General features: G+C 33.5%; 1 protein-coding gene across 13 annotated transcripts in view; it reads right to left on the bottom strand.

Annotated features, from left to right (window-relative positions):
- Nucleotides 1–16,347, bottom strand: part of TANC2 (tetratricopeptide repeat, ankyrin repeat and coiled-coil containing 2) — a 686,196-nt gene that overhangs the window by 427,009 nt on the left and 242,840 nt on the right. For all 13 annotated transcript variants that reach the window (XM_007482545.3, XM_007482543.3, XM_007482542.3 and 10 more), the window contains one exon: nucleotides 9,307–9,489. In XM_007482545.3, coding sequence (XP_007482607.1) covers nucleotides 9,307–9,489 — 183 coding nt within the window. The remainder of the gene's footprint in view (nucleotides 1–9,306; nucleotides 9,490–16,347) is intronic.

Below are 16,347 nucleotides of genomic sequence, written 5' to 3'. Positions count from 1 at the left end.
TGTCTGGGATAAGGTAGAGGGGGGAGGGCAGTTGTGGCACTCAGTCTGGTGGTAGTAGGGCACAGCACACAGTCTCTAAGGGTGGAGCATGGCACCTGGTCTCTAAAACACTGAACTAGGATTATAACTAAGTTTCCTATCCAGCAAAATTGAGTATTAATCTTCAGGGGAAAACTTAATATTCAGTGAAATAGAGGACTTTCACACATTCCTAATGAAAAGATCAGAAATGAAGAGAAAATTTAACCCTCAAATGTAACACTCATGAAAAGCATAAAAAGGTTAACAATGAAGGAAAATCAAAAGGAATTCAATAAGGACAAATTATATTCTACATGGGAAGATGATACTTGTAACTCCTAAGAACTTTATCATTATGAGGGCAGTTAGAAAGAGTATATATATATAGACAGAAGGGATGGTGTGAATTAAAAATAATGGTACAATATCTAAAAAATAAAATTAAGGAGTGAGAGAAAGGAATGTACTAGAAAAATGGGGGAAAGGAGAGTTAAAATGAGATAAATTATCTTATATAAAGGAGGCATGAAAGAACTTTTACAGGGGAGAAGATGGAGGAGATGGGGAGGGACCAATTTCTTATTGGAATACTTGAATAATACTCTCATCAGAATTCCCTCAAAGAGGGAATGACATACATTCAATTGGGCATAGAAGTCTATTTTACCCTACAGCAAATCAGGAGGGGAAAGAAATAAGAGTAGGGAGCGGGATGGGAAAAATATACTAATAGAAGGGAGAGTAGACTGATATAGTGAAAAGCAAAAGACTTTTGAGGATGGGCATGATAAAAAGAGAGAATAAAATGATGTGGGGAAATAGAATAGAAGGAAATATATAGTTAGCAATAATAACGGAAAAATTTTAACACCAAGTTTCTTTGAATTGAATCAAATTGATAAGATTATAAGACATTCACCAATTGATACACGATCAAAGGATACGAACAGGCAATTTTCTGATTAAGTAATCAAAGGTATAACCATAGGGAAAAAAAAACAGCCTAAATCACTATTGATTAGAGAAATACAAATTAAAATAATTCTGAGGCATCACCCCACTATTATGAGATTGGATGATATAATGGGGGAGGGGAGAGGGAGAGAGAGAAAGAGTTGATTATGCTATCACTTAATTTAATTTCCACCAAGTATTCAGTCACCTGCTATTATCAACCCCTTTATCAATTGTAACATCATTTACACATCATATGTTCACATATTGTCTTATCTCATTCGCCTTAAGAATCAATTTTCTTCACAGTAAAAATTCACATACCATTTGTTTACTCAAAATTACATTCTAACAAATTGCATTCAAATACATGCTTACCCTTAAACCCTGAAATCATTCTTATACAGAGTATATACTTTGATAACAATTCATATATTCCAATCCATTACAACAACTGCTTAGAAATTCAGAATTGTTTTTGCAATATTTCAAACTCTTAATACTTGTTTTATTTCACTTTTATAGACTGACAGAAAAAGAAAGCTTTTTAACAATCATGGTAAGACAAATACAAATAAGATATAAGAATAAAAAGAAAATTGACATTTACTGTATAGAGAAGCTGAAGGCAAATACAGTTAATTGAAGATTAGAATAAGTAAGCAAAAAACAGGAAGTTGTTTATGATTACGAACTTTTTATGAATGAAATCAGAACACGAGGAGAACAGGTTTTCTCTCAACTGTAATGTGTAAAATGTTTTTGTCATTTAAGAAAAAAAGTTTATGGGAATGACACTGTATTTTTTAAATTTTTGATAAGAATAATTTAAATGTTGCTATGAATCATTTTTATGACTCCAAAAGGAGTAAGGATCATGTTATATGGAAGGGCTTCTTAACTAATCAATGACAAGACCCTGATCCAGTATTAATCTGGAACAGAGGGTCTGATTGCATTTTTCCAGAATCAGCAGAGAAGCTGATACAGGTGTCCCAGAGGAATATCTGAGCCTGTGCCTCATTTTACAGAAAGGCCAAGGAGACTTGAGCTGAGAGACCATCAGTCAGCAATAAGACATCACAAACCAACAAGCAAGAGGATGAGAGAAACAGAGACGCCCACCTGTGACCAAGTTTAAAGCCCTAGCAACAAGAGATGTACATATGGTACAGATTCAAGGACATCCTTATTTAAAGCTGCAGGCTAAGGCATAATGCATCAGGAATATAAGAACTGGAGATGAAATGTGGTGGATAATTTATAAATTTTCTGTTAAAGGGTATGGGTAGCTTTTGCTACTTGAGGCCCTATACTCCATTTCTATAATTATTGGAAAGATATTAAGGGATTTTTGGAGCATAGCACTTCAGTAACATTTCAATGGAATACAAGATTCATTTGCATTAACACATTTTATTGAAGATAGTGAAGTTCTTAATGCAAACACAAAAGCAATAGCAGATTCTATACTCAATACTTTTAAGTCTTTTAATTCTTTTGAAAATGTCTCAGATTTTAGTACACATTATTTCTGTTTTTGTATAACAAACATATGTATAATCTTTTCCTTTTTATTATGACTTATTGTACTCAATGTTAAAAATGTTAAGAAATTGTCTAATTCAGTGCATGAAATACAGCCTTTTAAATATAAAGGGAGGAAATATGGAGAAACCTAGGACAAATTAGGCCCTCTGAGGAAAAGTAGTCAAAAAAGACATGCATGCAAGTTTGCCTGAGATTTCATTACAAAGCTGAATCTCAATATAGCAGCTAAAAAGTATTGTCTAATTATTACTCAGATAAAGACATTTCCTGAAAGCTTCCTTCATAATAATCCTTGAATTGTTCATTATTTTGATGACCAAAGAAGCTTTTGTAATGTAATGATCAAATGACCCACACTCTCCTTTCCCCTGATTCGTATCAATCCCCATATTATTGTCAATATATTCCTCAATTGCTTAGGTTTGTAGAAGTGGGTAAAGTCTTTTCATAAACATTCTTTCTCTGTCTCTTTCTTGTCTTTTTCTCTTTCTCTTTCTATGTCACACACCAGGCAGTATCAGCTTCCTACCTTCCCATCCCCCACAGGGATACTTTTTCATTGTTCATTAGGTTAGGATTTTCAGGGTGTGTCATTTTGGATGGCATCTTAAACATACTAACTTTTTTGGAATTTGTTATTCCATTCCCTTCTTCAATAACTGATGGGTATATAATTGTATTGTGTAAACAGAATTTCCTTTCCTTTGTATTTTAATCTTTCTTCTTGAATTTGTTATTTGTCATTGGAATTTTTAAATTTCACTACTGAGTGGCATAAAGAGTTTGAAACATGGGTGGTTGTCCCCACCCCCCATCCTAGATAATCTGTTTATACTTTTAATTCATACTTCTGTCCTGTGTTCAGAAGATCTGGAGAGGTCTTGTTATTTCCTGCAGTATGCTATTCAAGATTTTTGATATATCATGTTTTTCAGTGAGACTTTTGATCTTTTATTTGTCCCTTTGCTTCCTGTCTTTGGGCCAATATGCTCTTTTATCCCCATTGCTTTTTCTTTCCTTCTATATAATCATTCACTTCAGGATATTTATATTCCATTTCTGCTCCATCTTTTGCTTCTTTGAAGCAACTGACCACCATAGATTTAAGGGCTTTTTTTTTTTTTTGGTGCTAATCATTTCTGCTATTCAGCCCACAAAATTTAAGATTTGTTTTCTTCCAAATTGTTCCTTTATATTTTTCATTTTTGCATTTTAACTCTCCTGGAACACTTTTTTTTTTAATGACCTCTTGTCATTCTACTTAGACATCTTTCTTCATTTCTTGGTTCAATTTGCTTTGTTTTTCAATGTTTATTATCAGCGATTGGGACTTTTTAGAATGCTTTGTACTCATGTTCCCTTTTTTGTTAATTAATCGGCTTATGCTCTTAATTTTTAATTAAGTTATTTTCTTGAAATCTCTGGCAATTTAGAACTTTTTAACCTGAGTTCACTTTTAATCAGTTTTCCGACCCCTTTCCCTTTGATGGAGGGATTATTATTCGAAGGGCTAGAACACCATGCTGTTTCCACCTACTCACATTATGAGGAATTTACTTTTCTTTTTTCATTTTAAAATTATACTGTGTATTGGTTCCAAGGCAGAAGAGTGGTATGGTCTAGGCAATGGGAGTTAAGTGACTTGCCAGGATCACAGAGCTAAGAAGTGTTTGAGGCCAGATTTGAACCTTGGACTTTCCATTTCTAGGTTTGGCTCTCAATCCAATGACAGTCCCTGCCCCCAGTAGATGGAACTGGCTCTAGATGGATTGTAATCTTGTTTCCTCCTGTGCACCAGTTTCTTCAATTTTTTTGTTCTTTGATTGGGTCAAGTCAATATATTTCACTTTTCAGTGTTAGAGAAGGGTGTGACTTTACTAGCAAAACTTCTAGAGTAGTGGGTTCTCTGACCTAAAGATGTCTCTAGACACAAGAAACATTATTTCTCCCTTCTTCTACTGCCCCCTCCACTTCACGTGGCTGGGTAGAATCAAAAGGTATTTCATTTGTTGCAACAAAGCAATGCAATTGTGAGGTCCCCTCATTAAGACTATAGAAGGCTAATTCCCACATGGGATCCGATGTACAATCCCAGACTTTATCATCTGTCAGGGAATGATAAGTGTTTGGGAGGGAATACCGAATGAGCATTTTACACTGTTTATGTATAATTATTAGGTATCTTGTTTAATTGCATTGTGTATTCAGCTATAATTTCTATACTTCTAGCATATAATTCCTTTTTTAAGGTTTTTAAACTGTTAATGAGAACTGTATAAAAATATCTACATCTTTCCAATTAGATGACCTGAAAGTTCCTATACTTATTACCGCAAAGTCATGCAGGTAAAACAAGATCAAATAAGAATCAAGAAATTAAATGAGGAACTACAGAAGATTTCTTTTTCCATCCTGGAAATGCACAAAAAAAAAAAAACATCATCCAGAAGCCAAGAGTCACTAGAAAAAGAAGGCCTTCCAGTAAAACCAATGCCAGCAGAACTTAAGATAGGACATAAATAATCTTCAAAGCATAAATAGTCTTCAAGTTGAACCTTAAAGGTGGAAAGTGATCTCCCATCTCTAGGCCTGACTCTCAATCCACTGAGCCACCCACCTGCCCCCCCCCGCCTTTTTAATGCTGCTACATTCTAACTGAATAAGCACACAGACTCTAGGGTACATAACATTGTTCTGAGACTCCAAAGAGGACTCCTAAAAATATGACACTCTGAAACTCAAAGTTTCATTGGAATCTATCCCTGGGAAGTGGAAATCAGGGAAAAAACCCAGAGAACACAGAGTGATAACAATAAAGGAGGTAAAAAAACCACCCCAAAATGCAACCAAGGCAGAGGCTAGCCTTAGTAGTCCTAATTCAGAAACTAAAGATAAAGAGATTGGTACAGCAAAGAAAATATCAATCTTTATTAAAAATATTACAAATAAAACTCTCTAATAAGCATTAGCAGAAAATGAAAGAGGAAGAAATTAATTTTCCACAGTCATTACATAAATACCTAAAAGAAATAAATTTAAAAAAATTAAATAAAGCCTTTAAATGAAAGAATTGAAAAGTTATTAAGTAGCTTAGAAGAAAAATCTTATCTCATCTAACCTTACGTAACAAATAAAATAATTCCTATATAGCAAATACTATTAGAACAAAATCAAAATACTGAAATAGAAGAAAAGATAAGATATCCAGTATTTTTTAAAACTGACTTGAAAAGCAAGTAAAAAAGAGATAATGTAAGAATCATAAACTTCGAAAACCAATCCCAAAATTTAAATATCCTGGGCATTATATTTCAAGAAACCCATAAATGAAACCTGCTCATTTTGATTAGACTCAAAGGATAAAGTAACAATAAAAGGAATCAGGGGTAGCTGGGTGTCTCAGTGGACTGAGAGCCAAGACTAGATTCCTTTTCTGGCAGACTTTCTAAAGTAAAGAAAGAATTTGTGAATGCAGATACAGTATTAGAATATATATTTTTTTAAAAGCAAGTTAACAGCCAATAAAGCTAAATATGAGCTATAGTTTATATGGAGAATTTTGTTTAACAATTGAAAATGATCCAGTCTTGATGTATACTGCACAAGTGCATAGAAATTTTGAGAGTAAAAATGTTATTTTAGTGACTTTTTAAAAAGTGAGTCCAAAAACTAATTGAGTTAATTTTTGAGGCTTTTCTTTATTACTCTAGCAATGTTAAAGGAAATGAATTAATTTTTCATCAAATTAATAATAGCAGCTCACATTTATATGGCTTTAAAATTTGTGAAGTACTTTATATATATATTATTCTTTTTATCCTCCCAACAACTTTGTAAGCTTGGTTCTAGTATCATCTCTATTTACAAATGAAGAAACCAGAGCTAAGAAAGGGTAAGTGACTTTGCCAAGGTCACAGATTTAGTAAATGTCTTAGTACCTGAATTTTGTTCTTCCTGATTCCAAGTCCAATATTCTAGTCTCCTTTATCAACTTAAGTTTTATACTAAAGATACTATAGTAGTTTATTGCTTTTAAGTACCAAATCTTCTTCTCTTCACTCCCCACCGTCCACTTTGTACTTAGGCATATTTATTTTTTCAAGTATGAAGTTCGGCTGACTTAACTGTAAATAGGCCATTGTTGTGTGTGCTTTTTAAGATATGTAAAGTACTGAAGAAATACATTAAATTAGCAAAAGTCCCTAAGCTACAACTGGGAAAGGAGATTAGCTCCTATTTACACTTTGAAAAATGGAAAAATATATGACCTATATCATTAAAGGTGAAGGCTATTTCACACCCTGGGATGACATATGTAATTTAAAGATGGGGCAAGGGAACAAGCACAAAATGAGACAAATGAATCATAAAAAAGGCAGAACAGGGTTAGCTACTGAGACAATTCTAAAAATGGACATGGTATTTATTTTTTCCCCTTTCCTTACTTGAGCAGCTAACCAAGGAACATGGAAGACATGGCACCTGCAAGTCTTACATGCACATGAATAGGTATTTTAATAAGTGAAGAAGCTATAGTAGCGTAACATAATAATACATCAAAGATTTTTCCAACACAGGAAATTCATTTATAGTAAACTAATCCATCTCTTTTCCATTTTCTTTGGCTTATTCATAAAAACAAAACAAAACTTAAAGAAGAGAATTGAACACATAACTAAATAGGTTGAGTATCAATCATGTTTTAAATTTTAAACTAAAAAGAAAATGCTCCCCAACTGTTTCAATTGATGGAAAAAGTACACACAAAATAATGGAATGATCCATGACATCATCTCTTTAAAGAGAAATATTTTCTTTTATTTGGTAGTTTTCATTGTTAAGTCTTAAAGATATTTGACACATGACAGATTTTGCACAAAGAAAAATAAAGCTATTTGACAGATGACATGTACTTCAATCACTCTACAAGAAGAATTCAGCTGTTCATATTTGCATTTTGAAACTTCACTGAAAGTGAACCTTTACCACACCATCAATAGCAGATATCTTTATTGACTCTGATAACACATTTCCTTTTTTTATAAAGGGTATATACCTTTATACATTAAAATTTCAAAAGTTCAAAATGGCAACCTCTGAACCTAAGGTAACATAGATTGGTTTTATCTTGCATATATCAGTGAATTTTAATGATGATGTACTACTGGAGAAACACAAGTATAACTACTTTGTGTTATCAACAGATGCATCAAGAACACTTAACTCTTAAAGGGACATATTTCATAGGGCTGACATTTCTGGTCAAAGCTCAAACCTTCCTTCCAGCCTGTCAGATTCCACTACTGTTGGTATTCATTCATCTCAATTATGTTCTATTCTTTGTGACCCCATTTGGAATTTTCTTGACAAAAATAACAGAATGGTTTACTATTTCCTTCTCCATCTTATTTTATGGATGAGGCAAATAGGGTAATGAGTGACTTGCCCAGGGCCACACAACTAGTAAGTGTCTGAGGCCAAATTTGAACTCAGGAAGATGTGTCTTCCTGACTTCAGACCCTGAACTCTATCCACTGTACCACTAGTTGCCCATATTTCTACTACAAAGAAGAATAAAAATGAGATTTCAGTAAAATTTAGCAAATCAGAAAATAATCTGTTTTCATTTTATGATCTAAAAGACATTACTGGTCATAGGAAATTAAGTTTTCATTCTGTCAAGATGATTAAAAGTAAAAACAAAGTCAATAGGCACTACTGCTTTGTAAAACTATAATCCAAAAGCAGGATTTTCTTTAATTAAATATCTCACTTTGTAAATGTAACATTATTAAGTTCTGTTTTAAAGTGATGAAAGAATTTAGGAATCCCATGCTTTGTGCCTGAAATTTCTTCTATTCACTATTATAATTTAAGATTTACCCTATGCTTTATTGTAGAACACATTCTATGAAAGCTATAGGATAGGCCACAATGTTCAGGAGTTTGTTAAAAGACAAATTTAGATTTACATTGAGTGTTTCCTTTAAGTATCTGTATCTACATTTAAATATTGTGATACTCTTGGTGGAAATATAAATAAACCACAGTAACACTGGACATTTCCAAACGTGGCAATTCTGTAAAATGGTAAAACTCATCTCATTAAACCATATATTAACTTGCAGTGGGAAGAAAATGTTGATCTTATATAGATTCAGTTCCCTCATGCGTCACTTTGTATGAGTAACAGTATACCTTGAGATAATATTGGAAACATTTTGATTTTAAAATAAGCACTCTAAGAAGACAGAATAATCTAAAATGGAAATCAAAGTACTTAAAAGAGTGTTTAAAAACAGACATAGAATAAACAAAAGCTAGCATTTTGTATAAAACTATGACTAATATACCTCAATTGAATTCCCAAACCTATTATCCTGTAGCAAAAATGAAAATTACTTAAACTATGAAAATGCCTCAATCTGTTAATCTGACATGAACAAGCTGATAAATGGGAATAAAGCTACAGTATGTTCTGGCAATATTAGGAATTTCCTGAAACACTAGAAAATCTGTCCACAACAGATGGATCATCTAGAAAATAGATAACTCAATCTGTCAAAATGAGGTTCCCTAAAGCCATTTTCTACAGCAAATACCAGTATGATGTCACAGGAGTCTAAAACTTTAGCAAGCCAAGGAAGGAAAACCTGAACGAACACGAACACACACACACACACACACACACACACACACACACACACACACCAGCAAGTTTTACATTACTTTCTTTAAAAAAAAAAAACACCTTGTCAAATTTATATTTAAAATCCTTACCAGTTAATTTCTTCACAGGTTGGAGCCGAACACTGATAGACTGATGGGTGAGTAAGGGGGAAGATGGAAGAGAGCGGGACATGCCCTCCATAATCCGAATGTGCTGCATACCTTCAGTCACTGGAAGCGGTGGGATGGCATAGTCTGGTTCAAAAGTACAGTCATTTTCTGTGGAGATGCCACCTATGATAAATAAAGGAATGAAGCAAAGGGGCTCATAAGATTTCCTTCTTGTCTTATCAAATTCCACCTCCATTCTTTAGGATGACTGACATGAAAACTGGTTTTTAAGAACTGAAAAATAAAGTCCTTACATTGGATTCATTAGAAATCTTTTTTTTTAAAACCCTTATGTCCCATCTTAGAATCATTATTGTGTATTGGTTCTAAGGCAGAAGAGTGATAAGGGAGAGGCAACAGGGATTAAGTGACTTGCCCAGGGTCACACACCTAGGAAGTATCTGAGGTCAAATTTGAACCTAAGACCTCCTGTCACTAAGCCTGGCTCTTAATCCACTGAGCCAACTAGCTGCACCCTCATTAGAAATCTATAAAAAAATTTTTTTTAATTTATTCTTTATTTTAAAAATTTATAAAATTTAAATAAATTTACTTATAAATGTATAAACCTTCATAAGAATTTATATGTCTACTATCATACCAAATGCTTTCCTGTATGATCTAAATTCCATGACTGCAAAAATTTGGTTATAAAGCATGTTAGGAAGGGTATCAATCCTTTCAAAGGCAACGAGTCCCATATATTCTGCAAACATTACTGCTCTAGACACTAAGTGCTATTCCTCATGGCACAGAAGGTTAATATACCTGACCTTGAGTCCCTTTCAATGACCACAGTCCAACAAAGGAAAGGTTAAGACAGATGCTCAATTCATTTATTGTATGAGACTAATATAGCTGCAGTCAAATACTATAGTATGTAGTCTAGCTCCCATCAGCATGTCAACACAAAGTTTTTCTTGTTAGTTCATTCTTATCATTTAAAATGGGTAATAGATAAAATAGTTCTGATAGAAGCTTTAATACTGATATTATTCATTTCTATTTAATAGTCTAAGAACTATTATATTTTGAAATTAAAAGTATTTGGTATGATATAGTGATAGCTACTAAAATATTATTCTTAGTTTTTTATGAATTTATATTTATATCTAGGCAATTGTGGTTAACAGTTCAGTCTGTGATAATGGTGCATTTACAGGTTGATTTATTATTGGCTGAATTCTTCTAGTTGTTTTGAGATCTGTATCTTCAAAATGAAGATTTTTCATCTTTAAGCCCATATAAGATAATGAGCTTTTGGTGCATGATTCTGTTCAGTAGGTGTCAAATTTTTAGAGCCTGAAATCAATATGTTGCGCTATCTCAACCATTTCTTTATATTATCAAGCTATATCATTAAGTCCTTAAACATGATTCTTCTGTAATTTCTGGTGGCAATGTACTCCTCAATTGACATTATAAACTCCTTCACCTCCACAAACAAATCTGCATACCTCAGCTAGATATGTTGAAATTGGGTTTTTTTGGACATATTGTTGGCTGAGTTCATGTGATGTTATCCGTAGAAAGTCTTTTAATTCCATTCTTGGAACTTAGTCATTTCATATAAAAATATTTTGATAACTATCTTTCAATATAATTGGTTGCTTTTGTAATCTTATATAATCCTAGTAAAAATATTATTCTGAGAAGGGGTCCATAGGCTTCATAGTCTATAGAGAGTTAAAGAGGTCTGTGACAAAACAAAGTTTTAAGAACCCCCAAAGAATCATCTTCAGTTATATTGGATGAATCTAATGGTGTCTGCCTGTTATCAATCTTGACTATTTCTCATTCAGTTGATGACTGCTTTTGCCAAAAGTATTTCAGTTGGTGCCTGACATGTTTATCATGTGTTCTAAGAATGCCTCGTATTCCCCGAGAGTACAGAAGAGTTCCTTTCCAGACTATTGTACTAGAGGGAAATCAGGAACCAAAGCTTGATAGGTCTCTGAGAGGGAGGGAACAGATAAAGAGAAACACTACTTCCTCTCCAAAACAGAGCTGCCTCATAGAAAGTTAGATCTCTGTCCAGAGCTGAAGGGTAAGAGGAAATTCCTTTCAATCTCTGGTTTCAGTCTCTTCTGTGGATAATTATTATCTTTGATCCCTTGAGTATCTTTGAAGAATGAGATGTTTACTTCTTCTGTTATTTATAAGATCTATTTATTATCTAGAGACTTAGGATTGGTAGGTTAGGAAGAAGGAAACAAGAAGTCCCTATTCTATTTTCAACTTAAATTCCTTCAGGGATTGAGGGCTCAGTTCTGGGGACCTGGGTTCCTAAAGACCACTGTAGAGTCAGACTGATTTCCTGATATGGAGATACAGTTTTGAAGATATGGATGGGAAATCCTCTAGATGAATAATAGTCTCTTGCCTTCCCCAAAGGAAAAAGTCTCTATCCACCTCTTTTGAGGAAAGATGGTTATCCCAGTCTTTTCAAATCACTTGAGGCTGGCTGGCTAAGCTCAGAGAAGTTGGTCTTTCCCTTCTCAGCTCAGAAGGGACAAGAACCTCTTTGCAACTGTCTCCCTGCTTTTCTTGGCTGGAGATTCCAGTCCGCCCCCCCCCCCATTAGCCCAAGTTTCATTTCCTTCCTGCATAAGGTTTCTTGCAAAATCCAAGTCCTTGCAATATATTCTGTTATCTCTCTCTTGTCCACACTATCTTATGATAATAGACTCTATGTTTTGTTAATACTGGATGCATTTTGTTAAGATACATTTTAAATCTGACATGGTTAACTTCACAACTCCAACCTATGTAGTAAGACTGCTATGTGTAGGTGTTAATTGCTTAATGTGTATTTCTTTTTGTTTTGATTTCAGAATGTCCATATGTCTCAATATATAAAGCCAAAATCTTCTCTTTGAGATCTCCAAGCACAGTGTTTTCTGCCAGGACAGAAGAAAAGATATTTGTAGACCTGGCTTTCATCCACTGGTTCAATGTGCTGTCCAATTCAAGCTTAGAAACTTTGGTCTCATTAGCATGCATATGGAATTTTATATTTCAGTACACATGACTTTTGATATACTTGAGAACAATTCCATGAGATGAAGGAGATGTTAAAATTTGTTTTTAGTGAAGTAACAAAGGCAGTTAAGTGGTAAAGTAGATAGAGAGTTAGGCCTAAGAGCAAGGAAGATCTGAGTTCAAATCAAACCCCAGAGAATAGCTGGGTGACCTTAGACAAATCACTTTAATCTCAGTTTCCTTAACTATAAAATGGGAATAATCACAGCATCTACCTTCCAGGGTTTTTATGAGGATCAAGTGGGATGGTGTTTATTCTGAGAGATAATTAAGAAAGTTGCCTAATTAAGAATAGAATGTAGTCAGATGTAGGTTGTATAAAGTAAGCTGAGATTTCTGGAGGGTACTTTAAGATTTCTTATGTAATTCTTTGGAGGTCAAAGGGGAAGAATTCCCAGAAGTGCCTTAGGTAAGGAGTTGGAATATAAAGAAAACACACTTTGGGGTTTGAAGCTCAAGAGTGGTGATTGGTTGGCATTTTCCTCTCTCTATTCCTGGAGGATTATGGATATAGCTGGTTAGGAATATTATCTGGTGGTTGAAAATTATTGAAGAAGATTCAAGGCATGGGACTCTGACTGCTTCCCTGATTCTATTCAGCAGGGGGCAGAAAAGGGCAACTTAAGTCTGTGAACCTACAGTGACTGTTTTTCCTAACGCAGCTGGAGTTTTAGAGACTGAGACAGAAATCTTAATTGAACTTTGAAGACATAATATAAGGATTTTATAATTAGCTTAGAGTATATAGATAGAAAATATATTTTAGGTAGACTAAGGAGGTTAGAAAAGGCCTGTTTTTCAGACAGAAGTGACTCCTAGTGGAGTTTGGGATATAGTTAGTTATTAGATTTAGGGAATATATAAATAATGTAAGAATATATTTCATACTTTACTTTTCATCCTTCATTTCCTTTCTCTTTATTCTTATAGTTTTAAATAAATAAGGGTTTTTTATATAGCAGTCTCCAGTTGACTTTTATCAAATGCAAATCCAGCCATTACTTCAACAGCCAACAACTGTAACTTGATAACCTACCAATGAAATCCAATACCAACCAATAGAAAATCAATACTAGGTTGATATTCCTCATAACATTAGAAAGTGGTTGGCACATAGTAAGCACTCTATGAATGCTTATACTCCCCCTTTTTGGTGGAGTCATATAACTCTCTCTGGGAGTGGCAATTGGCAGAGTCACACACTCAGAGACTTTCTCAGGGCCAGAGGAGGTAACATCTTTGCCTCCCTCTCTCTCTCTCTCTCCCCCAGAGGGAAAAACCTGAAGGAGCTTAGTGGTTTTTTTTTTTCTCCCCAACTTGGGAAACATTATTGACTATATATTCCTGTCTTCATAAACTGGTTTATATCTGAGAAGACCAAAGAAAGAACTGGTCTTTGGTTTGGACTCTGAGTGTGTTAATGCTCAGAGTCCTAACATGATTCTTGTTGAGACTCAACCAGCTAGCCTTTGTTATTTTATAACTGAAAGATGAAGTTAAGAATTATAAGGATAATAGTGGTAGTTTTATTTAGAATAGTATAAATTTGGGTTAGTCAGATCAGTGAGGATTAGTGTAGCCTGTGAAACACAGGAGAAGCAGTTCCTTGTAGAATCAGAAGTTTATTTGGGTAGATTTAGAATCCCTTAGAATTAGAAAACCTCTTTGTCCTCATTTATTTCAATATATATTTTATTTTTTATAATAATAAGAGTCTCTTTAGTGTCATCACTAAAGATATTTTTGATTACCTGTATTAGCATAGTTTTCCCATCTATTTTTATAACTCACCATTATTATTTTTACAACACTCATACATATTAATTTGGAAACATACTTATTAGTTCTACTTAGAGGATAATGGGTTTAAGTTTATGAAAATCATGATAAATTTAAACTATCTCCCTGAAAAATGTCATATATCATCACATAAAATGTTCATGACATTATTGTGTGGAGATAGTTTCTTTAGAGTTTTTCATGTAGACATCAAATTACCACTATTTAGGATGGCAATATATGTTGAAGTAAATAATAATCTTATTAATCTTAAATTTTTGTTGGTCAATATGTGATTCCTAAGGTACATTTCAGGGACCAATAGATAATTTTTTTTAATATCAAAGGATGTTTGAAGATTTATATTTCTATTATGGTGATTTGTAATCTGTTATGAAGAAAAGCAAGCTAAAGTTCCATAATTCTGGTGATTCTAGGTATTCCATATATATTAGATTTTTGCACCCCATAGTTATTTGTTTCAATTCAATATTGTTCTTGCAATATGTTTTATTCTATTTTTAGTTGGAGTTCAAATAGAAATGGTCCTGGGACAAATCACTACCACATTAAAAAATTAATGTAATGAGAACCATTGAAGATACAAATATAGATATACAAAATAACTGGTTTTTGAAGATAAATAAAACATATGCTCATCTATAGGCTCATAGAAAGTGTCTCCAACACAAGCAGGCAAGACAATAGTAATGAAATGCATAGTAATATTTTCCTCAGGTAACTTTGCCCTCTTCTTCTACTTCTCCATTTTGAAAGTTTTTAAATCCATATAGCTTGGAGATCATGAATATTTGGTGAGGCAACTTCTATTAGAAATCTTACATTTTAATCTATCACTGCTGTGTCCTAACCCTAAAGAAGGCAAGAAAACCATTATACATATGAAATAATGCAATACATGTTGTTTCCAAAGTTATTATTCAGTCATTTTAGTTGTGTCCAATTCTTCATGACACCATTTGGGTTTTTCTTGGCAAAGATACCAGAGCATTTTGACATTTCCTTCACACATACATACCTCTCCTTTTTTAAACAAATGAGGAACTGAGGCAAATGGGTTAAGTGACTTTCCTATGGTCACACAGCTAATATACAACTGGGGCCAGATTTGAACAGGAAGATTAATCTTCCTGATTCCAAGCCTGGAACTCTATCAATTGCCACTCGATGACCATTTCCACAGCAGTCACATTGTAGTAGGGAGGGGGAACAAGAGAAATTAAGGAAGAGGGGGAAAATAAGTCTCACTTTATACTCCTATTCTATCAGTGCTTTGATTACTATATGCTCAAGGTTGCTAAGTCTTTCACAGTTTATTATAATGACAAAATTACATTTTCTATCTACAATGTTCTGGTTCTGTTCCCTTTACTTTTCATCAGTGTCTTCCCAGGTTTTTCTGAAACCAACCTTTTCATTATTTCTTATAGCACAATATTTCACAATCATATACATTAGCCATTCCCCAATTAATGGGCATACTTTCAGTTTCTAAATTTTTGCAACTACAAGAAAAGAGTTGCTATAAATATATATGGGTACTTTTCCCATCTTCTTTGATCTTTTTGTGTACAGACCTAGAAGCAGTATTAATGGGTCAAAGAGTATGCATAGCTTTGTAGGTACAGTTCCAGATTGTTCCCTATAATTGTTGGGACAGTTCACAGTTCCACCAACAGTGAATTAGTTTACCCATTTTTCTATATTCCCCCTAGAATTTTTCATTTTCCCTTTACTTCATCTTGGCCAATCTGATGGGTGTGAAGTGGAATCTTGGTTGTCTTAATTTGTATTTCTCTAATTAGTAGATACTTAGAGCATTTATTTTCAATACCTTTGAAAATTTTAATTTATTCCTCTGAAAACCACCCATTAAGATTCTTTAATAATTTTTTATCAACTGGGGAATGGCTCTTATTTTTAAAAATTTAGCACAGTTTTCTATCTGAGAAATAAGACATTGAACTGAGAATCTTTGGGTAAAAAAATTTCCTCTAGCTTACCTTCTAATTTTGGCTATTTTAGCAAAAATTTTTTTAATTTAATGTAATCAAAATGATTAGTTTTAACTTCCTTGATCCTGTTTACCATGAATTCTTTCCATATCCATAAATCTGGAAGATAATTTTTCCATGCTCC

This window comes from Monodelphis domestica, chromosome 2, assembly GCF_027887165.1.
Source record: "Monodelphis domestica isolate mMonDom1 chromosome 2, mMonDom1.pri, whole genome shotgun sequence".
NCBI lineage: Eukaryota > Metazoa > Chordata > Mammalia > Didelphimorphia > Didelphidae > Monodelphis > Monodelphis domestica.
Note: the sequence above shows the minus strand (reverse complement) of the source record. Positions and strands in the feature narration are given on the sequence as shown.